General features: G+C 39.2%; 3 protein-coding genes across 6 annotated transcripts; 2 read left to right on the top strand and 1 right to left on the bottom strand.

The window, feature by feature from the left end:
* Positions 1-561: 561 nt before the first annotated feature.
* On the bottom strand, positions 562-19,832 carry RB195_001110 (uncharacterized protein; the record flags this gene model as incomplete). 4 transcript variants are annotated; one of them, XM_064197731.1, is made up of 29 exons in its annotated part: positions 562-622; positions 2,082-2,198; positions 2,316-2,520; positions 3,615-3,705; positions 3,767-3,885; positions 3,943-4,087; positions 4,187-4,296; positions 4,370-4,565; positions 4,629-4,713; positions 4,772-4,881; positions 9,458-9,556; positions 9,781-9,888; positions 10,237-10,377; positions 10,620-10,792; positions 11,534-11,680; positions 11,812-11,906; positions 11,975-12,102; positions 12,159-12,353; positions 12,529-12,639; positions 12,759-12,881; positions 12,979-13,111; positions 18,365-18,508; positions 18,570-18,712; positions 18,778-18,911; positions 18,985-19,071; positions 19,228-19,317; positions 19,378-19,455; positions 19,513-19,682; positions 19,750-19,832. In XM_064197731.1, 29 exons carry the CDS (start codon positions 19,830-19,832, stop codon positions 562-564), a joined length of 3,621 nt encoding a protein of 1,206 aa, XP_064053609.1. The 4 variants fall into 4 exon arrangements, with proteins under 4 accessions (XP_064053609.1, XP_064053614.1, XP_064053612.1 ...); XM_064197729.1 differs by lacking the exons at positions 562-622; positions 2,082-2,198; positions 2,316-2,520; ... (13 more) ...; positions 19,513-19,682; positions 19,750-19,832 and adding exons at positions 9,371-9,394; positions 13,172-13,277; positions 13,347-13,386; XM_064197730.1 differs by lacking the exons at positions 9,458-9,556; positions 9,781-9,888; positions 10,237-10,377; ... (14 more) ...; positions 19,513-19,682; positions 19,750-19,832 and adding an exon at positions 5,161-5,244.
* On the top strand, positions 6,042-9,097 carry RB195_001112 (uncharacterized protein; the record flags this gene model as incomplete). The annotated part of the gene is made up of 3 exons (XM_064197733.1): positions 6,042-6,540; positions 6,589-6,671; positions 8,984-9,097. The coding sequence occupies 3 exons, from the start codon at positions 6,042-6,044 to the stop codon at positions 9,095-9,097; spliced, it is 696 nt and encodes a 231-aa protein (XP_064053613.1).
* Positions 13,548-16,850, top strand: RB195_001111 (uncharacterized protein; the record flags this gene model as incomplete). The annotated part of the gene is made up of 8 exons (XM_064197732.1): positions 13,548-13,710; positions 13,765-13,855; positions 15,339-15,483; positions 15,538-15,735; positions 15,787-15,924; positions 16,327-16,416; positions 16,482-16,625; positions 16,701-16,850. The coding sequence occupies 8 exons, from the start codon at positions 13,548-13,550 to the stop codon at positions 16,848-16,850; spliced, it is 1,119 nt and encodes a 372-aa protein (XP_064053611.1).
* Positions 19,833-27,485: the final 7,653 nt, after the last annotated feature.

Genomic DNA, 27,485 nt, shown 5'->3' with positions numbered 1-27,485 from the left:
CTTTTTTATTAAGGGGAAAGTTGTTTCCTCGTCTTTTTTTACTATAATCGGAAGCTCTGAATAAATAAGAAAAAGCCTATAGCTGTTTACGTAACCACAGTGCATCCTACAAGCGGACCCATCAAGAAGCCATTTGCGTCGCCTGTATTTGGATGGTCTTGCAATAAAAGCAGAAGAACACATCGAATTCCATCTAAAGACGATTTATGTACAAAAGGAAAAAATTATGCAGGAAAGAAAGAGAAGCAGTTCGTTTCTACAACCTGTCTGAACATATCACAAATTGAAAAGAAAACGTAGTAAGAGAAAGAATTAGCAGAACTAGGCACAATGAATGCAAATCAGAGCTATTCGGTGAAAGAAAATTGCTAGAGGGGTTCTAGTCCAAAAAGTAACAAATCATGGTGAATATGAAGAAAGTTACCTAAATCTAGAAAGTGAGAGTAAGTTCGCATATTCAAGAAGAAGACACAGGTTAAAAGTAGAAATCACCGAAGAAATGAGAAAACGAAGTGAATATGAACGAATGATATTGTACATGTAGGTACAGAAGATATGGAATTAGTGTTGAGAGCCATTTGATTCGGAACTTCTCGTCGAGTCGAAACGCGTTTTTCGATATCTAAAATGAACTAGTAACTTCCTTCAGTGCAAAAAAGAAACACTGTGAAATATCCACTGAAAACATATTTTGGGACCTTTACAAGCAAACCTTTAGGGGTTTATATGTGAATTGAACAAACAAAAAGAATAAATGTAGTAAATATTATTCATATTATACTATTATGCACATTATAATTTGATCTAGCATTCATCCGTTACGTATCCATTTCATTTCATTTGCTGAAAATTGGAGAAGGAAATCTATCACCACGTTTGGTTTTCTTTTAAGGTTCAAACATGAAACAAAAACTAGACTATTGACAAAAATTGAACTTTTTTCCATAACAACTTCATAACTCAACTTTCCCACGATAACTTATCGAGTAGTTAGAGAACGGATTTTTGCGAAAGCCGGCAATTTCTTGGGAAAAAAAGAACAAGCAGCGATGCCTAACTCAACAAAGAGATCTTGTGACAATGGAAAATAAGTCTAAGACGCAACAAGGGATACTCACGAAGTTTAATACGCAGAAATTCGTCACTCAAAAATCCTAACAATCCTAACACGAAATTATACCCGAGACCTACATTTGGCCTGACCTTCACTTTTCCGGTTCTTTGTAACATTGGAACGGTAGTAGCTCCGTGTCAATACCTTGTGATGTTTATTAAAAAAAATCAAGGTCACAAGAGACGAATCCCATTTGCTCAATTGCACAAATTCACATGAACAAGTCAATAGGAACAAATGTTCAAAATGATTTGAATAAACCCACAAGTATTTTATGGTAACTTCAATTTCTACGAATAAAGGTTTACTATGTTACTCGGTCAAAAGTGTATGCTTGGGTAATTCATCGCCTCATCTAACTCCAACTCTAATTATTAGGAAAACATGTGGACCATAATTCACAGATTCCATGATTCGTAGTAATTCGCAACTATGCCTAGGCTGACTGAAACTTAAACCAGAACGCAGTTGAAGGAAACGAAAGAAGGAGAACATTAGAAAAAAAACTTGAAACTAATTGAACTCCAATTTGACATTGTTAAAAACAGAGCTCACATATCTTGTAACAAATCAAGTAATATACAAGGTTTCAAAATAACTGTATGTCATAGCTATTAACACCCATTTTAACGTGGGATAACGACTTTACTGGGAAAACAGCTTCTCCGTGGGACAACAAAGAGATCGGTTTCAGGCTACAAGCATGAGCGTGGCCACGCTCAATCCTCCTAATTATTAACGGCGTGGAAAACGGACCTACTTCCTACCAGGAACCCTATGTCCACGAGCGAGCAGTCAGAAATTAATGAGATATCTTCAGCAGTCTATTCAAGTAAAATCAGTGAACAGGCTGCTGTGGGAGTGAGAGCGAGTAAAAATCGTAAATCTTATGATATGCTTCCTTTGGAAAGTACTTTTCCCTCCATCAACATTTGAAAACTAAGAGCATTTCAGAATGACAACAGACCTTCGGACGAGTCCTTGTAGAGGGTACTTCCTCTCGAAATAATTCGCCAGTGGCACCTCACTGAGAAGCGAGGCGAGAATTTGCTCAAAATTGATCTGCCATTCGTTTTCGTCCACCCTGCATTGATTTCAGTGAGTATTCACAGAAAATTGTCTGCGTCTTCAACATATTTATACATCTTACAAATGAAAAAAGATAATAGCACCTATCAAAATCAAATAAGAGGAAATTTACCCAGTTTTAGTTTCGGCAATGCGTCTCCTTTGAGCGGTGCAGAGGTCTTCTTGTTCCGATAGTTCGGCGTCTTCCTGTTTTGATTCGGTCAATGTGGGCATTTCGGCAGAACTGTCACTATCTTCCTTAATTGCATCCGCAATTTCCGCCTCCAATTTAGCTCTCAGTTCTCGATGTGTTTCGCCGAGTTGGAAGAGAAGAGTGCCTATACAGAACAGGTACAGAATAGGGCGACGAGAGGAAAAAATTCATCTATGATTTTTCCACAAAAACATGAGGTGAGCACGGGTGCATCATAATACGCTGAAATAGATCAAGCGAAATGTTTAGGAAATCGATTGTACTTCTGCGTGACCGACTTCACATTTATTTCTTCAAGTCCGATGTGTGCCCCAAAAATTTTAGTTTTTGGAGCACACATAGGACTAATACGGACGGATAAACGTCGTGTTATGGGTTCGAAAGATGCTTCAATTTATTCAATAGTATAGGCATTCAGAGAAAGAAAAGCCTTGGAAAGTCTACTTATCGAGTTGTTGACACGCAAAAAGGCCATTAATGAAAGGAAACGGAGAAAACAAAAATAAAAATGGTAAAACTAAAACATACCCGCATGTATCATAAATCAAAACTGACTACAGAAACTCGGGTCGATTTCCCGCCAACGAGGATTAAAACGATAAAAATTCGAAACAACTGGATTCGAAAAAACCTGTTATATAGATGATAAAAAATTGAGATCGTAATGTAAATGAGAATAAATGTCGTGTTATGGGCGACCGATCAGAACTCTTCCAGGAATTTATCGAGCACAGGAATTTACCAAGTCAAACAAATCTCGACTGGGATTCTAATTTGTGCTGTTTACAGTCAATATGAAATCCAGGTTCTACAATTGTAATGCAACAATGCTCAAATCTATTTTTTTCCTCCTGAATCTGAACAGATTTGCGTTATAAGGCGAACCGTAGTGAATAGATGAATAAGATGTAAGTCATCGATATGGAGGACTTTAAATGGCGCCATCTTTTGAATAGTTTGCTAAGACCCTCGAGACTCTATTATCGCAAGCTTCCTGTCTTGTGACATTGCGAAAAACTTCACTGCGAACAATTGTAGCTGCCTCAATGCACTTATGTTTGTCCGGGCGACCGCGACGCGTTCCCAGCAAGTTACGCGCTTTCCCAACTTGTAAAACACTCTTTTCATCTCCATTTTTGTCCAATCGAGCCGCTGTTTGTCCACAGCTGCCAAGTGCGCCAAGCTAGTCGTCTGCATAGTGGTGAAGATAAACCTCACCCACAACAGCCAGAGAGTGAAACAGTTGTTGATCCATGTCGTTTGCATTCAACATGTCGTATAACGTCTTCCAAAGTTGAATGAATTGGACCTGAAAAGACAATTTCTCGTTCAAATTTGCGATTATGAGAAAATTCCTCTAATTACGTGACCTGGTTCATCGGCGGAAGTGTTTTAATCTCGAGACGTGTGTTCGCTGCTCCAGGTGACACAAGCGTGGCGCGTAGACTCCGCAATTTGTTTATAGAATCCTCTATGAGGGAAACAGATTCTGGATGGAAATCTCTCATCAATTTGGAGGCAGAATCAACCGCAACAAAATTCTTACCTTCACTCGCTTCGTCTGCAACTTGAATTTGGTCTTGACTGGAATCGGACGGATCACTTCCACATGACCTAGCGGCAATCAAGTCAAGCAGTGATGAAGCACTGGATTTCGGGTTATCCACAACAACTGCACTGGTCACCGTGCTCTGAAAAGCTTGGGAAAGAGATGATAGGGAGAATATCATAGCACAAAGGATATTACAAAAAAAAATACAATGTTGTGTGATGTTAAGAAAAAGACTCACAATGTCACTAGAATCCCCACATTTCGATGGAGTGCTATTTACTGAAGTATTTGTGGACGAAGGCGGGTCTAACATATCCATAGCATCTACAGCAACTTCGGGTGTTTCACCTAGAACGAATGCTAGGATATGAAAATTATTGTTTTTAAAAGCTTGGATAAATGGGATAACGGAAACACACACCTTCAACGACTAGCCATCCATCACGAACATCTTCCATGGAAGCTATATCATCAAGATCAGCAACGTTGAACGCAGGGGGAATATGACACTTATAGATCACCGCCAATTTTTCAGTTGCATCTCCAAGTAACAGAAGCGACAACGTTAAGGCTAGATCTCGAAAAGTTAGCAAGCCACTGTCAGAGACATCAAGGAGCTAAAAATTGAGGAAATTAGAGGAAGAGTAAGCGAGGAAATTACAAGATTCAACTTAACGTACCCTAAACAGTCGAACAACGAAGTTAGTGGTTACTGGCCATGGAAGCAGGCGTCTCATCACCTCGTAGAATAAGTCATAATCCAATCTAGAACAACTCAGCGATGGAATCCGATCTGACTGGACATCTTCTACTTTCTACCCACCTGTACTGTGACTGAGCACATGGATCAGGTTTAGGCCTTTCAGTAAGTGAAGCAGCCTGACATCTTGCTGTCACTCCAATTCGAAGGCGCCATGAGAGGAGATGTTCTTCCTCAAATGAGTGAGTCTTGGAAGTTGTAAGAAATATAGCTTACAAAACTAGTAACGTGAGAGCAAACGTTGACAAGGGAACTGAAGTTACGTATTAAATTCAAGTTTTATTAATAAAATTTATACGATTAATTTACTTATTACTACTTGATTGAGAATAGAAATAAAATAGTATTGTTGGAGTAAGTTTCTATGCTAAATAAAAATTCACTAATCCTAAGTAAAGAACAGGTAGGTTAAGGTCCGCCCTGCACGATCGACGGAGGTCGAATCCGCCTACCACCAAGCCTTCATCCCCCGGGGTCGATAAATGGACCAGACTGCGGAGGATAAAACACGACGACACATCGGCTAGCCCCCTCATGTCATTGTAAGGCCAGATACACGTTCGTAAACCTCAAACGATTCTGAATTGAAGTGAACGTGGGGGCGCATCCCAAGCGGATTGATTAACGCCAGAAACTTTATCCTTTATCCTTTAAGTAAAGAACAAATCATGAGTATGGAAGAAAATTTAGGAGATGATCCCACTTTGCTTGTCATTAATTTGCAAGCATTTTATGTTTCCAGAAAAAAAAACTACTATAGTGGAATTTCTCATATTTCGGAACTTGTTATTATAGTAGTGATTCCTTCCTTCGATCAACAATATCGTATAAGTCCCCCTTTTCGCTCTTTTAGAAAAAAAGGAAGTAAGTCGTTTGGCGTTGAAGTAGTTTGAAAAACGAAAACAAATGAATTCGAACAAATGCTAGATAAGGCGCCATTTTCTTTAAAGTATTAATGATAATACAAATAGATTATACGTTAAAAATAAGAGGAAAACACTTAAGAATAAAGTCAACTTTGCCGCTAAAGCAGTATCGACCATAAAGAAATCATCCTAACTCTCACGAATGCGTAGCAAATAGCCAGCGATTAGATCATAAAGACGATAACGTAGAGAGAGCGACTAAAAATAGTGTCATTGTCCCTAAGGGAACCGAGAGTGTGGATAATGATACATTTGATAAATCGATCATATAATCCAGGTCATTCGGCGAAATCTCCTCCATTTCGTATGACGTATGAAAAACTATGAACGAATCCGGTACAGGGAGTTCGGCGAGAGATCTACACATCTGTTCCCTTTCTTGTTCGGCGTGCCGCCGCGTCTTTCGCATGCATCACTTTGCATTGGTGCTCTTAGCTTCGTCCGTGTCCAGCTGTGTCAGGACAACACCATCTTCGTCAACGACATTATCACGAGCAAAGCTTCTGGAGTCTAGGTCACAACAGCAACAACGGCACTCATTGAATGTCAAGGCGGCTCCAGTTGTCGTTGCACACTTTCCTAAGGAACCGCCATCGCGTCTTCAGACAGATAGCCAAGAATTACGAATACAAGATCATTTGGCACTGTTTAAACAAGCTTCAGCGAAGGTTTTCCGAGTAAGCGGTGGAGAGTCTCGCCCGAAACCAGCAGAAGCAGGACATCCCCTAAAGTGGTCATCTGAAGAAATACTGCAGCCTCAAGAGAAGATAGAAATAGTTATCCAAAAAGAAATCGCGAATTTCGAAAACGAAGGAAGCGGACAAGGATACAGCACAGAACGGACGACAGTCACGACTACAACAGCTGCGGAGAATTCCGGAGTAACACTACAGAATGGCCAAGAAGGTAAAAAGAACACGTGTTTTTGTCAGAAAACCACAGTTCTAAATTCAGATCAATGCAAGTCGTGCCCTACACTCTTTATGGATCACAAAACTGATGAGAGAACACTCTGCTCAAACTGGGAACACGTACAGGTAGTGGTTTTTTTGAGTACTCAGAACTAACAACACTTTAGCAGGTCTGTTTGATGTTATATTTCAGCTCGTATAATTGGTAGCAATATGCCATAACCTGCTCAAAAAATTACTCTATAATTTTGAATTTTTCCCGAAAAAAACCACTTTATACTTCTTCTCAAACGTTTGTTCTTAATTGCAACATTTTTGGCGCTTTAATATGCAAAGAATAGTAGCATTCACTTGATAGCAGAAAACAAGAAATAGTGAAAATCATACACAACATATCTTTTTTTTCCTCATTCAAATTCTGATAACCTCATCAGCCGCACTCCAGATACCAAGCGAATGTCTTATTTTTAGTCTCTTACTGATAATGACCCGTTACTAGCCTACGCCACCGAGAATAAGCTTCAATGAGCTATTAAATAATTTACCATCAAGGCGTAGAGCATGGTATATCACGACATTGCGCCATAATAGACTGATTTACAAGATGACAGCATGCTGTCGCTAACAATATCACCTTACGACATTACTATCATTTCTATGAAGAAAGAATGTGAAACGTCCTTATTCAGAACTATAAGATAGCAGATTATCCTTTTTCCACACACATTCACACCCGTGTAATTCCTGAACACTTAATCAGGTATAAAATAGACTAAACCAAGCAAACTAAGCAACACTTCGCGACTCATATGGTTGGGAATTTTTCTGATTTACAATTTAAATCAACATCAACAGATGAATGTAGTCAATTCTTTCGAATCTCTTTTAGCCGAGAGGTAACCTACTTAACTGTTTTTGTTCTAATGCACCCAATAGCAGAAACATACAGCTCCATTTGTACTAATTTATTCAGCGACAAGATGTCACTGACTAATTGTCATCATTTTAACTGGAGACTGTTTTTTTATTGGATTGAATCTATTAGATCCTAAAATATCTACAAAGCTAATTAAGATCATTTGTGCAACAAGAGTATTACAACTAACTCAACTAACCCTCCTAATGTTTCTGAACTTAGAAACTACTTTCAGAACATAATTCTCGCTTCTTTTGCTATCGCCAAAGCACACTGCTAAGTAACTGCAACACACTATAATTCATTTTCCCTCCATAACTACTGAATTTATTACAAAAAAATGTAGGCTGATTATGGTGATTATTTTTTTCCCAGAACCAAATTAAGGCCTTGTCCCAAAAACGACAGAATTCTTTTGCTTGAATTTCTTCAGAAGAAAAACTGTTCTAATTTCCGAGGTCACACTACAATCTGCGACCTTAGTTTTTGTAGACGATGGCAAACAAGTCTGTGGTCGTAAGTTTGCACATGCTGCGTCCCAAGATTTCAAATAGGAAATTTTCGGCAATCTGTGACTGAAGTAGAGGCTATTTGGGATAGCGATCGTGAACAAACATAGGTTGGCATCATGACACCATTTTCTACGACGAGATTGTAGGAGATAACGTCCTATTGGCATTATTGCTGTATTAGGTGTGTAACGCAGTCGATAAGAGGTTCCGCTGATCGATCGATGGTTTGGAACCGCGCGAATGCCAACCATGCCTTTCATCCCTCCAGGATCGACAAAGTGGTACCTCAAACCTCAAACAATTCTAAATTAAAGGCACCCCACGAATCCGGAGTGGTACGGATTTCCGGTGGAGTATTCGTATACGGGGTATGGGGAGTAGTTCATTCATTCATTTCTTCCTAATTGCCGTAGAAAACGGCCCGGAAGGCTTCGTGCGTTCCGGCGCACTATTTTCTACAAAAAAAGATTCGATTGGAGCGCGGCAGCCCTGTGCGGCGCCGCATATTCCGGGCCGTTTTTTACGGCAATTAGGAAGAAATGGACGCAATCACACCTCTCTCCATAATCTACTATGGATATAATATACTCCATAATCTCCCGTATGCGAATACTTCACCTGAAATCCGTACCACCTCAGATTAGTGGGTGATGCCTTTAAAGTGAACGTAGTGGCGCGTCCCAAGGAGATTGATCAATGCCGCACACCTTATCTTTTACTGGATAATTATCTACCAGATGCATGTTACGTTTTTGATAATGGGTTATTTTTGTTGTTTCACGGTACATACAAAAATACAGTCCTGGCAATTCTTTGGTGCTAAGACGTAGTTCATAGTATTACAGCGAGACACATTGGTATCGGTTTCGATAAAACTAGGAAAAAAAAAACTTGTACAGCGTGGAAATTTTCTGTATTCCTCTTTATTTTCTTAATTCACTGCGCTAAGAATACATGTACACGGGGAGAGGTGTTTTACTTGTTTCCACTCTTTTTATTTGATTATATAGGGAAGTTTCGCACTCACAATGGCGCCAAAATACGAAACGAAGGATGTTCTTTATGGTTACAACAAATGCAGCAGGACTGTTATTTGTGATGAACCGTATATGCTTGTGAGGTAGGTTATCTCCCTCTCAGCTCTTGATTCTAGCTTATACTTAATGAAATTCTAAACATCGCTGTTTTCCGATGGTCCGATTCCAACCTATGCGACGTGCACTTCCCAGATTACACCAGAGCGGAAACACCGTCGTTTTTCTACGAATGCAACGGAACCACATGGAATATGCACAATTTCCCAATTGACAGCATTATTTGCGCGAAGAGAAAAAACCAGTGATAGTATTCAAATTTGTATATTAATAATTTGCTGTGTCATAGCAAAAAAATGTATATTAATAATAAGACAAAGACCATGACTAAGTAGTTGATGAATGAGATAAAAATTACAAATTTTAACTTTGTCGTCGCATATGTCGTACCTTCACTATATTGTATAGAGTCTCCAGATCTTCAATAGTGAATTTGCACTCTTTTCCCACGCTTCTTATAATGCTTCTCATTTGACTATCCTCCAATGTCTAGAAAGAAAAAAACCAAGTCGGCATACAAAGGGAAATTTATAAATTAAAGAAGAGTTTCACATTTGCAACGACCCACAAATATGACTGAAATAACTAAAAAAAAATGACTTGTTACCAGCAGAATATTTTAGAAACTTAGAAAAGAAGGATTTCAAAAAAAGTTTAAATTGTATTTTCAAACAGCAATCTTCTACGAGAAAATTTTTATACTGATAACACACCTGTACCACTTTTAAACGATGTTTCAAACGAAGCCGCTCTATTTGCTCGTTGGTAAAAGAATACCCAAAGTCTCGATACGATGCAGTCAGGAGAGCACCAACAGAAATCTAAAAGAGGTTTTTTTTTCAATTTCTCAAAGAGAAGACTACTAGAATTCATCTTATCAAATGAAAATAAAGATGAAGCTAACATTATGTTTTTTCTTTCCTAGAAAAATCCATATATCGCTGTCATTTTTACGAAAAACTGCAATTTAAGGTCAACTCACTCATCCGTGATGATCCCTACGGGTAACCAAGTGTTACAGCACTGTTTAGAAGAAATATTTTCCTAACATGCCAGCAAAATGTAACACTATCTCAGTGACAGATCAATATATTAAAAGAAGTCAAATATGGAACCAATGTTCCGTCAATTGCAATAACAAACTATTCCGATTCAAGTCATAAATTCACCTTTCCACCATCCTGAGATGAACCTTCATGGATGCAGTCTGCATACGCAGATAGTGCCATCAGTGTCTCACCATCATCTTTTGAATTACAAATCATTGCTTCATTTTCTCGTAACATTTCCATTGCTACTTGGAACATTAGCTAAAAATAGGTCGTACTTTTAGGTCAATTAGTCCTAGCATAGCCTGGAGCTTAGTGCAATGCGAAGCCGATTGCACCTGAAATGGGACCCCTACTTATCTCGTCAACTTGACTGTTGCCAGTAAGAGTCCCAAATAGAGGGCAAACGCCTACGCAGTCGCACTATGGTCGAAGTCGTGTTGATCCCTTTTAAAATAAGTGATTCAATCAAAAAAACTTTGTTTGAGGTATTCTGAACTCACTCTGGCTCCTTCATAAAAGAACAGATCCAATATCCTCACAGCAGCATCAAATTTAATGGCACTGAGGAAAATTGTTAGGAACCAGGACAACGCGACCATGTCACCCAAACCAAGTTCAGAAAGTTTAGCGCTAATGTTTGGTAGTGAGCGTTCAACGAGTTCAGAGAAAACACCTGCAACACAGAAAATAAGGGAAATAAAAAAGCTAGTGTTATTCCACTGACTTTTTTCATAGCGAGAAACATGTTATCTTTTAAACATAAAACCATAAGAAAAACTTCAATCAGGTCATTCCAGCACACCAATAGTCGTCCTGTACCTAATAGCACAGAAATATTTAGAAGCGCACTTTTTTCGACATATACTTTTCAAACCCTTTTTTCACCAATGACGACTCGATTCACACCGTACTATGGATCTGCCACTAATCAAAAGGCAAATATGCACGCTTCTTTACCTAAATAGGGAGTGCACTTCATAATCAGCTTGTGTACAAGCGTAGTCCGCATAATCTCTGGTTATTAGGGCATTCTAGCGTTCCGTTATGCAAATTTGACAGCCAGGATAACGGAGAGGCAAAGACACCGTCTCTTTCATTTAATTTCAATCGCATACAAAATCTATAGATCGAAGGGCAAAAGCGAGATTACACGAGTAAAGTGACTGGAACAGACTATCCTCTAGTTCTTCAATATCCCAATTAAGAAAAGGATATATTTCTTCTTTTCACTTCTTGAATCTAACAATCCTCATTATCCTATAAGAAGGAAATATATTTTGAGTTTTCACAAGCGCTTTCTTTTTCAGCTAAGAAATTTCATCATCTGAGAAACAGCACAATGTGTATGGGTGAGAACTGTTGTTTTCAACTTTGTCAACCTTAAAAAACAACAACAACAAATTTTCTTGCAAACCTTGATCGACTAGAGCTCCAACCACTTTGTTATTGTAATAATCAGGGAGTAAACGTTCACAGATAGCAACTAGTAACCAGAAGGCTTCCTCTTCTTTCACGTACAACAGTAACACAGAGCTTACTATATTCATTGCTTGACAGTATCCTGTAAGAGCAAGTATATGAGATACCGCGTACAAAAAGCTAAAGTTGACCGGAAAACGAGAGAAATACCAGAAGCATACGAAGGAAATCGAAAAGTGCAAGATAAAGCGGTTCTACAACTGAAGTCCTCACCGATGTTAGGATTTCGGAATGAGTAGGCGGTCAAAATTCTGCGTAACGCATCGATTCCTTCCCCATCTTGAAATGCTGGATGTTCAGGCAAACTTCTTAAGTAGAAATTCTAACACCATTACCGAAAATATCATTTTATTTTGAATTTTGCGTGGAAACTTACCGATACAAGTCCCGCTCAATCTCATCTAAAGCTATAGTGTAAACTGATTCATGCTTTCTCAACAATTCTTCATAATATCCTGGATGAAGTTCCATTTCAGCTCTTGCTCCTGAGCAGATCATCCAAACCTACAGCGATGCGGATATTAGACTGAATAATTGCGCCTTTAATTATTTTAGCTTACCTCTCCACGAAGATCGATTGGAACCCCTTCTAGGAGTAATCGATGAAGCTCAACAGTACGATACATAGTGGTTCCTCTACCATACTCATCGAATAGACGCCCCCATTTTTCTTTACATATTTCATCAGTATCGGCACCACATGGATACTTACTAATGAGAGGATAATCCAAGCAGTCAAGTTTCACTGGAGACTCCTAAAGAACAAGAATTAACATGAATTAATTTTTCATCGAAAATAATCAAGAAAAAAATTATGCGCTCATAAGTCGATCAATGAAATTGTCATTTCAACAAATAACAATAATAATAATGTTGTATTAGATCCCATTTCTCCAAAGGTTAACTATAACCTTTATGCAATTCACTAACCTTTCTCCCCATCTTCTTCATGGCGGTTTGGATCCTGAACCTCTCCGCAAACGTAGTAATCTTTGCAAGAACGCGATCTCTGTCCGGGACCCAAGAGAATACGACCGTACTCTGAAAGTACTTTAAAAGAGTCTACCTCTAAGTTATATTCTGCATCGGTCCACTTCTTTCCTATTACTTTTCCAAAAAACAAATGCAATAATAAGAGGGCTCTAGCAGTTATTGCTTACCCCATTTTGCAAGCAAATAAGTAATCCAGAGCCTCTTGTGAGATTTTCTCCATAAGCTGCAACGCACTCCTCTACGCTAGACACATCCACAATTGGGATCACAATCGAAACAAGCCGTTCAGTCTACAAACATAAACCAAAGTGGAACAAAGACGACAGTAAATGAATGAAACGAAGCGTAGGAACTCCTTTTGATGCAATTAACTTCATGACTACGTACCCGACTCGCAAAACAGACAAAATGAGCCGAAAGATACAATCGACCGATGACATGTCGACGATCGTACGGCGTAAACAGACGGCATTCAATGTCTCCATCCAACTTTTCGGAATGTGGTAGATTAAAGCGACATCTGCAAAGAAAAAAATGAACTAAAAAAGCAATGGTTATTATCTACCTCAAACCAATGTACCTCCAAAGTAACCGGTTTTTTGTGAACTTTAGAAATGAGAATGATGTAATCGTTTTCAAGTAAACATATCCGCCATAACGCAGGAAAAGGTTAGATTTTGCAAGTTCTTAACGTTTAGAATGTGCATCAGAGTAGTACACCTATTCGATCCTAATGCAGAATGGTTGGATTTCACCACCAAAAGATGCCTTTTTCAAAAGCGATCGCAACCACATATAGGGTGTAAACCGCGTTGTAATACGCTCCCTTCTGCTCAAGTAACAATTGTGACAGTTAGAAAGAACGATGCTGGTTTTACCCGCACGACCGTAGACGAACTAATAATTCTGCCTATCACTCGATACAACACATTCACCTAAAGTGCTGCACTGCTCCTATGCTACCCACCGCAGTTCTGCCAGAAGACGCCGACCTACTCTGCACCGTGTCATCAGAAGGCGACAACTGTCTGCGATATAGTCCTTCCTGGGAGTCAGATGAAGAGTGTTATTCAGATTTCGCTTTTTCTGACATATGCTTAAACGCATTCCATTACTCAGGTAAAAGTAGTAACCTTCCGGGAAATTCCATCCTCTAAGAAATAGACTATTTAGGCTACAGATGGACGGTCGGAGTTAAGCCCGAGATAATCGATGAAGATGGCGAGTTCCTGACCTCGACGAATCAAGAAACTGCTGTCGAAAGGTAATACCCCATCCTTGGTGGAGGAAAAATATTTGGAAAGAATTTGAATTTGGAAATTTCAAGCAACTGCATAGTGTGCAAAACACGACTTTATCTATAGTAATGCCACCTTGACGATTGTAATCCTGGCAGTCTTCGAAAAAAATAATAAAAAAATTCCAATGGAAATAAAGGACATAAAAAATAGCAGAACTTCGCTGAACTATTGTTGTACATAGATTTGAAGGGTGATTATATTCACAGATGACAGTAGTAGGGTGCCGGAACAGATTCCAGTCTTCAAGAAGTCCTCTAGTAGGATATTTGAAAGTTTGACTATGAAATCCTGATTACGTGCACAAACATCATTGACAGGTCTCACAACATGTGCGAATATCATGCACTTTACAGAGAAGATAAGACCAGTTTGCCTTTAGTTTCTTACCCAATCTAGTAAAAATCACACGACCTTCCCTGAGAGGGGCAAGTTTGTAGAATTTAGCTAGGTCATAAGAGGGACAGCGAGCACCTACTCTGTAAAATTAGTTAACTCATATCTGCATCTAATTATAAACCCCTCTTCGTTACATGAATATAACAGAGGAGGCGACTGCACGATTTCGGCTATAATTCCTAGCATAATGCGCAAAGGGCACATAATTTTGCATTCGATAGAAAGAATAGATGAAGGAAGGAGAAGATAACGGGCGCATTCCCGTCCCACTATATGCGCATCGAAAACAAAATTGCAAAGTGATGTTGATTATGCAACGTAGGCAACAACATTTGCATATGAAATGGATTTCAAGGCAAAAACTATAAAGAATTACTGGATATATCTCATGATTTAATCGTCAAATTGATTGAAATAAGTTTCTTTCATTCATCGGCACCAAAAACAAGAACAGCTAATCCTATTCACACAAAAAGACCCCTTTTATGGTCGCACCTTTTTTTGAACTGAACCTAAAAACTTCAATTTCTGAAGAGAAGGGGGTGATAGGCTGATTATTCATACAAACCAGAAGTCAAAATCGCCCAGATGCTATGAAATGATTCAATATGTGGATGATAGGAGAGTAGGGAAAATCGGACACTGCAACAAACAGTTGGATTCTCAAGATTTTCTTTTGAGAAATTAGATTTTCGGGGTGTGGGGGCTCAATTGAAAAGAGATTGTGTGAAACCAGAACAAGCTATGAATCAATTTCCAGTAACTGGCGAAAAGGATTAATACTTTGTTCAGGTTTCTCACAGCTTTTCTTTTACATTGAATCCCATGGAAAATCTAATTTTTTCAAAAGATCTTTAATATACATAGTTTGTTCTTATTTATAAACAATCAAGAAAACCGCAAATTTCCTGAATTCTCGTAGTTAACTCCACACTATCATTAAAAACTCTTGATTTACAACAAGAGTAGTGGTGAAGATTGAATTTTCCAAAAGAAATTACGTCAAGTTGAGCGCATTGCAAAACAATGGAAAAAATTTCTTGCTTACAGATACTCTAATGGAACAAAGGGTGAATGTGGAGCCCTCAATAAAGGACACACAAAGGGGCAACAGTTTTCAGTTTCCGAGTACAACGAGGTTCTCGTGAATCTGATGACCGCTATTTTTGCTGATATTTTATGTGACAACAACAGGGTAAACAATGAGAACATGTGGCTTTAATAAGAAAAAATATCGAGCAAATTTCAGACTATTCTCTACTATAAACTACAAGAAAGTCAAGACTACAACGCGTACATTGAACACACAAGAAACTTATGCAATGTCAACCTCACGGAGGCTTCTGACGATGAAAGGCTTGCGCTGTTTTTAAATATCTACAATATGATGTGGATTCACGTGACGCATATTCACGGACCTCCAAGAAGTATATGGGAAAGAAGAAAGGTAAATACGAGCAAAAAATATCAAGGGCACTCATGTAGTTATAATTTTCAGCTGATGAACTGCAGCTACTATCAGATTCAACATCACAAATACGCACCACACTCTATTTTGGACGGAATCCTACGATCTAATCGTAAAGGTCTCGGAACGCTTTGGAAACCTTTTGGAAAAGTAGATGGAAGGTTGCCAGTAAGTTTGCAGACAACAAGCACAAAACCCTTTCTTAAGCCACAATGAAACCAAATACGTGAATTGAAAAATGGTGATTCTCGACACTTTATACTATTGAATGCGAATAACAACGAATGCCAAAAGAAATTGAAAGTAGAAATAGGCAAGCTGTTGATCATATTTAGCCTCTGCATATGCAGAAGTTCAAAACTACAATGAATACAAATCCCCACAAAATTGTAAAAAGAAAGTCCCAATTACTGAATCAGTGCTGGATGGATCGTCCACCACCCCAACGAAAAAGTGGTCGTTTTGCCTTCATAAATTTTTTCCAAACAATATTTCAATTTTACGGGTGCATTTTGCTTAAAGGAGATAAACAGTTGTTAGTGTCAGTTTTCATACAAATGAGACTTTTAGTTCATTCTTTCATCATGCGAACCTCTTGTACATTTCGCTTTGAATACTGGCACCAGATCTACGCCACCAATAAGACCATACAACTGTAAGGTACGTTGTCCTTTGCCAGAAAATTTGTATGGTGTCTAACCACATCCTGAGCGTTGGCTTCTCAGACAGTCAGGGAGGAAATGCGGAATAATGCATGTGATATACTCGAAACAGACAATATATTGCGTATAGATACAAAGAAAAAGGTTCTATACCTTGCAAAAGTGTTCAAATGGTATGCAAATGATTTTGGCGGTACTACAGAAAAGGTGAACAGCATTCTTATTAATTCCACAACATTTATAAACACAATATATCTATAAAATACAGTTCAATATTTTCAGACTATAGAGTGGATCCTAACGATAATGGAGAAGTCAACGTCGAAGAAGAGGATAGATCTCGAAGAGATATATTACGGCGGCCACTACGAATTGGTTTACATTCAGCATGATTGGGCATTCAATGGGGAAACGTTTGAAAATAAATTGTAAACAAAAGATCGAAGATAACTCAAAAAATAAACATCCATAAAACATAGCGACAGATAACAACACCTAATAGGTAACCTAGAAGAAAAATGAAGGAAATCGAAGAAAAAGTTAAGAATCTGCCAGTGGTTAGCACCAATTTTGATATAGATATCGGAGATCAAAATTACTATGATGCGAAAAGAATATTATTCCCAGCAGGTGGAGGGGAAAAAAGTTCTAACTTTTCAGTATTCCACACAAAAGGCCTACCGGAGAGAAATGGAGGAAGGAGCAAAAAGTATTGCTCTGTGTTGCACTGTCGACAACACGACGATATCGAGAAAATACATGCGATAGTCGGAGCCGTTGCTCCAACATCTTCTTTTTGGAGGATTGCTGAGGGGACACGTTCACTTTTGGACTGTTGGTGAAGAAATCCTCATTACTCGCGCTGCATTCCATGAGCTAGACCCCTTCACCTAAGGAATGTCCGGTCCTATGATCGAGAAGAAAGCAGCTCAATTTCCATGATTCTCCCCCTTCATATCCACTTTTCCGGAACAAAAGATCCCCAAGTGTGAACGCAGGAGACAGCTAAGCAGAATATCTTAAAGCTATGAAAGGTTACTTCAGATGCACACCCGGCAGCTACTACACATCCTCACAGTTGAAAAAAAAATTGAGCAGTAAAGCAAAAACCAGTTTGAGAGCTGTTTTAACTGCAATCAGGAATGAGCTTCAAGTTAACACAAGGGCGTTGTATTCAGATGCGGTGGTATACATAGATGCGATGATTGGAACCGATGCTGCGACCCCCTTCCCTTTTGGACTGTTTTCGAAAGGACCCCTTTCACTTTTGGACAGTTGGCGGACGGATCTTCATCCTTTCAGCTACACCCCATGATCTAGACCTCCTTCACCTGAAGAGCCTCCGGCTCCTCTCTACCGCATCTATGGTTGTTTAGTTCCGAACCGCTTAAAGCACAGACCCTTTCCACCATAGGTTATGAAAAACCCTTGTTTGGAATTAGTGGACGATAACGTTTTTAAAAGCCAACTTATGCATTTAGTTAACCTCTTAGACTAACTTTTCGTTAAAGAAAGTGAAAATAAAACTGAAGCAAACCCATAATCAAAATCGTCGAAAAATAGGACTTCAACTTTTAGGACCTATATTAGCAATTCTGCACTTGTGTATTGGGTTTTGCTCAAGCTTTCATTCAAGATCGAACGTTCTAGGAATACCTACCGAGTGTAGCAGTATATCAGGTGCAACCCCAAGTGATAAGCGAGAACAAACACTATCAGTACCTAGTGCCTCAGACTATTCAAATTTTTTTTCCGGGAATTAGCCCCTTCTCGGGCGAATGTAAGCCAGAAAGATAGAAAAAGAAGAGGAAAGAATATAGAGTAAAAACAAATGGATTTGTTGTAAATGGATTTTAAGCATCAAATTGTGAAGAAAGGGAATTAGAGAAATAGATCAATTAAAGTCAGAACAAAGGAAAAAAAAAACAAAAACAAGAAAACCTTACCTGTAGCTTTCACTTCGCTGCCTGGCATCAAGGTCTCGTTTCAGAAACGAGGCTCTCGTTTTCTGTGCGCGCTTTCGTTCGCTCTCCGAGAGTGCTTTTTGAAGAAGTGCAGTGTCTTCACAAAATCCTTCTTCTTCGATTAGTCTAAGTTGAAAAAAAAAACATATAAGAGGGAAGAAAATGCATAATCAGGATAAAAACGAACTGCTTCATGGCTATGTTGGCGAGTTGCGATGCTAGCTTGAAAGTCTCCTCAAAATTAAGGAACATAGAAAACTCATAACTTTCTTGGCGAGTAACCACCCGAAGACTTTGAGGCCAAAGAAGAGTAGAAACCTTATCAAGCTTCTGAAAGTGACGAGTCAAATTAGAAAAATAAATACAATTAGGCTTAAAAACAAAAAGATGATAACCGTGATATCTGTCCATTTTAGCTTGATCTTCACTTCATTCCCTATGACGAAGGAGTAGAAACAGAGGAAATTCACGGACAAAAATAATTGTCCTTGGTTGGGAAAACGATTTTTCCAGTAGCAACAACTATAATCTGTAATAAAATCTTAAACCAGGATGAAGGTCGCAGTGATATTATCAAGCTTGTATGGATAGTAATCACCTACAATTTACTAATTTCTCATCTGCAGGCAACGAAAACAGTGTGATGAACTTATGGAAAACTGAACGCGTTGATAGTGAGTCAAGTTCTTCTGAAATTATGAAATTAAGCACGAAAAAGGAGACAACTCAGGATGAGTTTGCATTTAAAGAATTATTTTAATTAGCGGAACGCATTAAAACAAAACTTTCCGAAAATTTTTGAAGAGCAAGAAATTATTAACCAGAGGAAATTTTAAAAATCTAACCTGTTGTGGAAGACTCGGCTTCTATATGAACTAAACTTTCCACTTTGCAAAGCACAAATGCTCTGACATCCCTTTCTACCGAAAATGACCCTTAAAAATATTTGCTCTTCAACAGGATTGAAAACAGAAACGAAAATAAAAACTGCTTACCTACTGTAGGCATTATGTTCTTTTCTATCCAAGTCCAGTGTTCAAGTATTTCGTTCTTACGAATAGCAACAGCAATAACTTAAAAAGAAAACTTCTAAATTTCTAGTGCTTCAAATAGCAGAAATAAATCCTCACCAATAGCAATTTGTACATCGTCATTTTCGTATTTATAGATAATTCGGTAGGGAGCCGGTCGAGTGTCGAAAACTGAGTCAATAGTAGCTACAAGAACTGAGGAAAATCCTTTGGTACCATGACCTTTTCTTCTTTGAAGAGCAAAGTATTGATTTTCTTGTTCAACGCTCCTATGAAAAGAAAATTCCTATTATTGGTCGTGGGACTTCTCTGCACAATTCAAACAATCATATGTACCAAAATGGTTGGCCGAGAAGTAGATATTCTGGTCGTATCCAAACCATACCAGGTCTAACCACTCTGAACAAAAGTTTGAGCATTTGAGAAAAAGTCAGTGCCCTTCATAAGAAATTCGAGGTAAGGATCAGTTAGTGGTACAGCAAATGAAATAGGTGAGCGATAGAGTAAAACACATCGAAAAAAGTTGCTGGAAAGATACATGCAGTGATGCAGTGAAGTTCCCATCGAATCGAGAATAATCAATCGAATTTTAGACGGTAAATTTCTCATAATCAATTTAATTTGCAAGGCTTAGTAAACATATTTACAAAACTTTCAAAAGAAGAACAGAAAGAGTACGGAGGTCTCCAAGCAGAAGAAATTATCGCGACAAGTCCATAAGCTTGAATAACAAACAATTCAAAACCATATAACTTCCATAACGAAAAGTACCATAGAAATACAACCGACTCCAGCTGCGCTCTCCTCTCGAATAGCTGTTTTAAAAACTAGAATCAATAATGAAGAAACAACCAAACCGGGTGCTTTAATGATCGACATATGACGCATATGTTTATTTTTGAACACTGTACGGTGCGGTGGAGTGCATACAGAAACAGTTGACTTCACGCCTATTTTGCGTTCTCCTCATTCCATTTTGATAGATGGCCGTCTTTGGGAGGGTCCAGCGTGCAGTTGGGAAAAATCCCTGTTGGAAACGAAAGATCTTTTTGAAGACGTCCTCTCATCTCATTCTTCCTAGTATGGTTGCCCATACAGCAATCAAAAATTAAATACAATACATAGAATTGAAGTAGGAAATGAGACGCTTAATAAGTAGATTGAAATATTGCGATATAATACAGTAGGTGTGTAGTGCTATAATATTGCCCATGCTCGACTATCCTTGAATCTTGGTATGTTGAATACGTAGTGTTATAACAAATATTAATTTATAGCATGTACAAGCAAAATAAAGGTATCTTATGTAATGTAGACATCATAGACATAGCAGGTTCAAAATGACATGAAGCACGCCGCTGTTGCGTAAGCGACGGGGCGTAGCGGTTAGAATCTAGAAGGGACCTTTGCTGACATCATTCCTCGCCGTAATTTGTGATGGTCCCAATTCGATTAGAAGTGTGTCAGTACATATGCGCAAATATAAGTTAAAAGTAGCAGCAGCAGCATAAGTTCTCAGCGTGTATTCGACGATACAATCTCTCATTTCACTCTGATTACGGAAGTTCAGAAGTTCGATCCCCGGCGCAATCTTGATTTTTGGAAAACGGAGAAACTACTGACTTAGGCATTAGCGTTGACCCTGATTAGAAATGACTACTGGTCCGGTCGGAGTTTGTTAGGTTGGAATAAACATGTATAACATAGCTGAGAAGCTACCAAAAAGAGCAACTAAATGGGCATTTGGTAGAAGAGAATTTGCATCGTGAAACTCTAAAATTACCTTTTTCTGACACTCTGGTTTTTTCTTGTTTCGTTTCAATAAATTTTTCAACCTTTCTTCAACTAATTTCTGAAAGAAAGAAAAGAACATTAAAGAAAGTAGAAATGAATTCTAACAGGAAAAATCCTCCTCTAAAACAAGTCTTAAAACTAGACTAACGAACTAGTCTTCATAAAGAATTATTGGAGTTCATTCGAAGTCACACATTTTGAGGAGCAGCCGAAAACACGAAATTTCGCACATTTTCTCTTTGGTGCGATTATGGTAGCGCGGGTGAAAAATCCGCAAAATAAAACCTCGTAAAATTGTACTGCATGAAATTCATTCCAGAAGTCATTATTTAGGAACATGTGGAGCTTACTTTACTAATGTTATCCCAATCTCCAATTTAAATGATTTTTCTTTAAATCTCTAATGCTTAGGAATTGATCCCTGACAAAATTTCATTTCGTTTCAATAAAAAAGCGCTACACCGCGCTGTGCCATCCCCGCAACGCAGAAATTCTTGAGCTTCCCAGCACAGCACACATTGTTCGACTAAAATGTGCACTCCTTGGCATGAGTTTATTTAACAGCGACTTTCCCCTCCTCTTTTCCTCTTTGCTCCCTTTATTTCTTTCCTCCCCTTTCTTCCTCTTGTCGCTTTTATTGGGATGTATAGTGGAGTCAAAACGTCATGAAGCACGTACGCATCTTCGTATATTCCCATTTTGAACAAGTATATTTAGTATGGTCAAAACGACATGAAGCCTCGAGAGACGCAGTTGCGTACGCGGCTTCTCTCGAGGCGTTTCGGTGGAGCGTAGCGGCTAGGAGCGTGGTGAAACCTTTGCTGACACCATCAATCGCTGCAGTTTGCGACGGTCCCACCTCCGTTCCAAGTGCTGGCTCCACCGCGCCGTTTTCAGCACATACGCAAATGCACCGCAATTACACTCGTGCTTCATGTCATTTTGATCCGACTATATTTCAATGTCGTTTCTTGGTTCCATACAACCAATACATGTTCGCACACAATTCTTTTCTTTCTTTTAATATTTTTGAAACAAACCCTGGGGCGATACTGTCACTGTTGCTAAAAGTAATTAGGAGGGGGTACTAGGTGCGATCCGATAATGCCTCTTTTGAGGTAGGTTCAAATGTAGGACACAAATGTACATTCACATGTCGAAAAATTTAAGTCTGAAAATAATCCTCATACAACAAATTTACGAGAGAAATCGATTTTGAGACATTTGAGGAGGCTTAGGTTAGCCGCGAGAAACAGTTTTGGCTGATTTAGAATGTTTTTGGAGGCCGTTCACTAATTTCATGCTGTATAATAACACGCTTCCGAACGAAGTGAATGAGTGACAGAAGTGCTCTGGTAATAGGTTTCCCATTTAGGTGCTATATGACACTTCCAGAACAGCACCTGGATCGGCACTACTGTGGAAACACAAGAGAAACAGGAAAATGTGGAAAAAAGTACAATGGATTGAAATATTTATTCCTGCATTTCCATCTGACCGTTATGTATTTCCTAGACATTACTTTTCTGACGATTTTGTTTCAGGTTTTATTGATGTTACCCATTTAGAAGTATTAATTATGGTTTTGGTTCCAAAGAAATGAATTCCAAAAGAAATGAGGTCTCAAAGAAATATGACAATGTTAGAAAACTCAATTTAAACATGGCAAGAAAAGAAAAATCGAATGTGAAAGTTTTTTAAACGTTTGATCTTAGCATTACTTGAACAGAAAGGTCTAGAACTGATCGCATCCATAAGATCAACTATGGATAAATGAGGAAGCGAACGGCATGCTTGGTACTGGGCAACGCTTTTATCTTTCTTAACGCTCTGCAAAGAGTTCGTTTGTTCGTTTACTAATTTTTCCTTCATTTAGATCCACTACCCTATTCCATGTGCTTTCTGTCTGTTCAATATCACAAAGCTACCACTTCATTTACTTTTTTACCATTGTAAAACTGCACATATTATTGTATTGTATAGAAAAACTTTACATTCTTCTTTTGGTCCTGTTAAATTGAGTTTCTGAATATTATCACATAATGATATAATCATCATGCTGTATAATAACGCGCTTAGCCTGTGTGCGTCACAAAAATACCACATAATGATGCAAAACTCTGGAACTCTGGTGATGCGCCAAACCATAGCCATGCAACTGATGGCGAGCACTCTATCACTGGACTACTGCCCAGAATTTGTGTTCATGTATGTTGATCTTAATAAGGCAAGTTTGTTTCTGTCATATGTTAGTGATGGTAAATAAACGTTTATGTGAACGTATACTTCCAAATTTGCAAACTATCATGCTATATAATAACGGGCTTATTCTCTCACGTGTGTGCGCCTGTGTATGTGTGTCACAGTCAAGAAATTCCGAAAAGAGAGGGAGACGTATGCGATGGCGTCGATTTGGTGCGCTGGAGCCGCAACGCGGCAAACTGGGTGGAACGAGTCCTACGGCGTCTAATTCGTGGCCCGGAGCCAGATAGCTATAAAATGGGGTGGGACGGGTCCCACGGAGTCAGAACGGTGCGCCGGTGCCAGGAAGCTTTAGAGTGGGGATGAGTGGGGATAGACGGGTTCCACTGCGTCGGACTGGTGCGCGGGAGCCCTGACGTGGTAGAATGGGTTTCCGTGGTTCCTTCGCACATCTATCTCCCAGCATGTCTCCCTGATGCTGCTAACTTCCTTTCTCAAAAAGAGGAAACACACGTTCAAACGGCTGCTTAAATACAATACAAAGTAGCTAACAGTTTACGCGATCTGACGTGGAACATTATTTTTATCACTGCGATAATGATACAACATTTCTTGTCAGCACATTCTTTACTAATAGTTGAGAATGGAGGTAGCTCATACTTCGAATAATGTTTCCAAATTGTGGAGGTTTGAGAGAAGCATAGATGTAAAATCAAGTTTGATTGTTCTCCAAATATACAACTAGGAAATAACCATAATATCTTTCATCTATGCTTAATTTCTCAGGCAAAAAAAAATTGAAGAAAGCGTTAGTGAAAAAAAAACAATTCTAATTTTACAAGAAAAAAGTAGCTACTGTTATTTTTTATTGATCGGTGAAGGCGGGCGAAGCGAACACCAAAAAAGCCTGACTTGAAGAGCCGGCCTCCGGACTTGAAGCCGGACTTCAGGTTGGTAATTTATATGCTGAGTGAATGAGTCATAATCGTTCTCATCGTGTGAATAAGTAGACAATTAAAAAAAATTGAAGAAAGAAATCCTACTGGCACCTCCAGCTATTGTTATGCCTTGTCTCCCTTTTTTTGATGTGGAAACTCATGAATATCGTTTGTCGAGTCGACAAATCGACCAATGATACAACAATTGATTGAATATGTTCATATAGCGCCGTCTCCTGTATCTTTCGCTTCATGTTGTTGGTGTTCACACTTTATAATAGGCTTGGCCCGGCATATACAAGTAACTCTGAATATAAGAGGAGAGAGGAAAGCTCACGGACTGTTAGCATAGTCCGTGAGACATCCATTGTAACAACTACACAAGTATGAAGCTGTAGTTCGAACCGGTGTTCTGACAAGTAGATTCCGCGTGGCAACCTAACTATCGAAGTTTCATTATTTCGTTTTTCCTCGAGTTGTTGGACCTTAACTTCAACAAAATTTAATTATTATTTTTTCTGTGATTGGCTTCTACACGAAGACTTGTGAGAGGTGTAAACTCGGAACCTCCTGAATTATTTCCGCATACCATTTTGACTATGTCAACGTTCAATTCCACCATGAATGGTCACTAAGCTATGAGGTACATTGTTACAATCGATGGCTATATGTGGAAGTTGTTCATAATGTGAGTGGAGATGGCTATCATATCTAGGAAGAAACTGTAGGGGAACCACTTGAGTAAGTCTACTCTAATATCGGATTCCAATGCAACAATTACATTTCAGAAAGGGATTATTTTGGGATTATTTGGGCAGAATGGTTGCATCCAGTTTCTGTAGATATTTTCATGTTTAACTTCTGAAACATGTTTTCAACAAAAGCTTAAATACGGGGCTCCAGAACTACTGCTCTGTATCATAAATTCATTGTATATATTTATCTGAACTCTGTCAGCTTGAGCATATTGGGGATAGAGGTAAGTTTTGACGAATTTACGAAAGATGGCGTTACTACCACTTGATCGCATCGGACCATCTTACAATTATATTCATGTGAAGAGGTAATCCTTTTTTTCCTTAAAATCAGTATATGTCATTCTGCTAAAATGTAAGCAATCTACTTTATTTGTGTTCTAACCATCTCAACCTTTGTGCTAAGAAAGCACAATTTGCGATAAGTGCCGCTTTTTTGTTTTAATTTGGAGGAAATGCAACCGACGGACATCGGTTGCTATGTAAAACACGTAGGGAACATATTCCATCAATAAGAACATGTGAATCGAGATTCCGAGGTTCTAAAAGTGGCGTTGACACTAGCGGAAAAGAAGGCGAAGGAAGGTCAGTAAAGTTTGGAGACGCTGAGTTGGAGGCCTCTTGAGACCAAGATTCATGCCAAGGTAAAGCGGAGCTCGCTGAAACCTTCGGAGTGACTCAGGTAGGGGTTTTAGACTGTATCAAGGCAACGCGTATTGTGCAAAAACAAGGAAACTAGGTTGCGTATGAACTGATGCCAAACATCAAACGCAGTGTTTTCGCTTGCAAACAGTTGCTCTAAAGACAAAATCGAAAGTTTTTTTTTTTGCATTGTGAAGGGGAACGAGAAATGGGTCCAGCACGACAACCTGAAGGGCAGAAAATCGTGAGATAAGCTCAGTCATGCATCAACTTCAACGACCAAACCGAATATTCATGGCAAGAACTTAATGTTGTGCATCTGGTGGGATTAGGTCGGGGTGATCTACTATGAACTGCTAACGAAACCATCGCAGAGGAACGTTTCCGACAACAACTGATTCAACTAAACCAACCTTTGATGTTCAAACGTTCTCAATATGCCAAAAGATATGACAAAGTGATTTTCCAGCCACGACAACGCTCGTCAACATGCTGCAAAATCGTCACTTTGAGACTTTGGAGGCGCTTCAATGGGGTGCCCAATCACTATCCGCCGTATTCGCCAGACATTGGTCCTTTCGACTACCATTTGTTTCGGTCGAAAACCAATAGCTTAGCCGAGCTGCACTTCACCTCTTACGAAGAAACCAAAATTTGGGTCGACTTTTGGGCCTCCTCAAAAGACAGGAATTTTTTCAACGCGGAATGCGTATGCTGCCTGAAAGATGGAGAAAATTCGTACTTAACGGTGGTCAATAAAGGATAAAAGGATGATGCATCTGACTTTAATCAATCTGATGATAATAATGATGATAATGCGCCACCACGGTCACTTCAATTCAGAATTGTTTGAGGTTTACCAACGTGATACTGGGTTATGCAATGGCTTGCAGGAGCTAGCCGATGTGTCATGTTAATGTTTTTATCCTCCCAGACAAGTCTTGTATCAATTTATCGATCCCGGAAGGATAAAAGGGTTGGTGACCGCTAGGGCGGATTCAAACCTTCGATCGATCGTGCAGACCGCAGAACCTTTCACCGACTGCACTACACGCGCCCGTTAAAGGCATCAGCCCACGAATCTGAGCTGGTGAAGATTTCAGGTGGAGTATTCGTATACAGGATGGGAGACTACGGAGAGAGGGGTGATTCCGTCCATTTCTTCCTAATTGCCGTAAAAAACGGCCCGGAAGATACGGCTTCATTTGTTTTGGCGCACCATTTTGTACAAGAGGTTCGATTGGAGCGCGCCAGTCTTGTGCGGCGCCGCATCTGTATCCCATCCTGTATACGAATACTTCACCTGAAATCTGCACCACCTCAGATTCGTGGGGTGATGCCTTTAAATAAGGGACCTAATAGTTTCCAGCCGTTACCACCTCCGGCAAGCATCGAAGCCTTGTGATGCTTTTTTCTTTTCCAAAAATGGTGGAACAGCATTGAGCGTGTTTTACGCGCGGTTCGGCAAAGTATCTCCACTGCGGAGAAAACAACCAAAAATATATAACCCTGAAAACATCGCTGCAGTGAGGGCTTCTCCTGAGTTGTCTCTAGCACGTGCAGCACCACGAGATGTTTCAGCTCTTTTCGTATTTCGAAAAGGACTGTGAAGCCAATTTTCGTTTCAGTCTTCTGTGAGTCTCAATGTCTTCGCCTTTTGGAGCAACTAGAGAAAGGTTTTGGTGATACCTTGGACCACTTTTTCAATCCCCCTTTAGATTGAGGAAGTTATTTGTGCCGC

Source organism: Necator americanus, chromosome IV (assembly GCF_031761385.1).
Source record: "Necator americanus strain Aroian chromosome IV, whole genome shotgun sequence".
Lineage (NCBI taxonomy): Eukaryota > Metazoa > Nematoda > Chromadorea > Rhabditida > Ancylostomatidae > Necator > Necator americanus.
The sequence above is the reverse complement of the archived record's forward strand: the minus strand, read 5'-3'. Positions and strand labels throughout refer to the sequence as shown.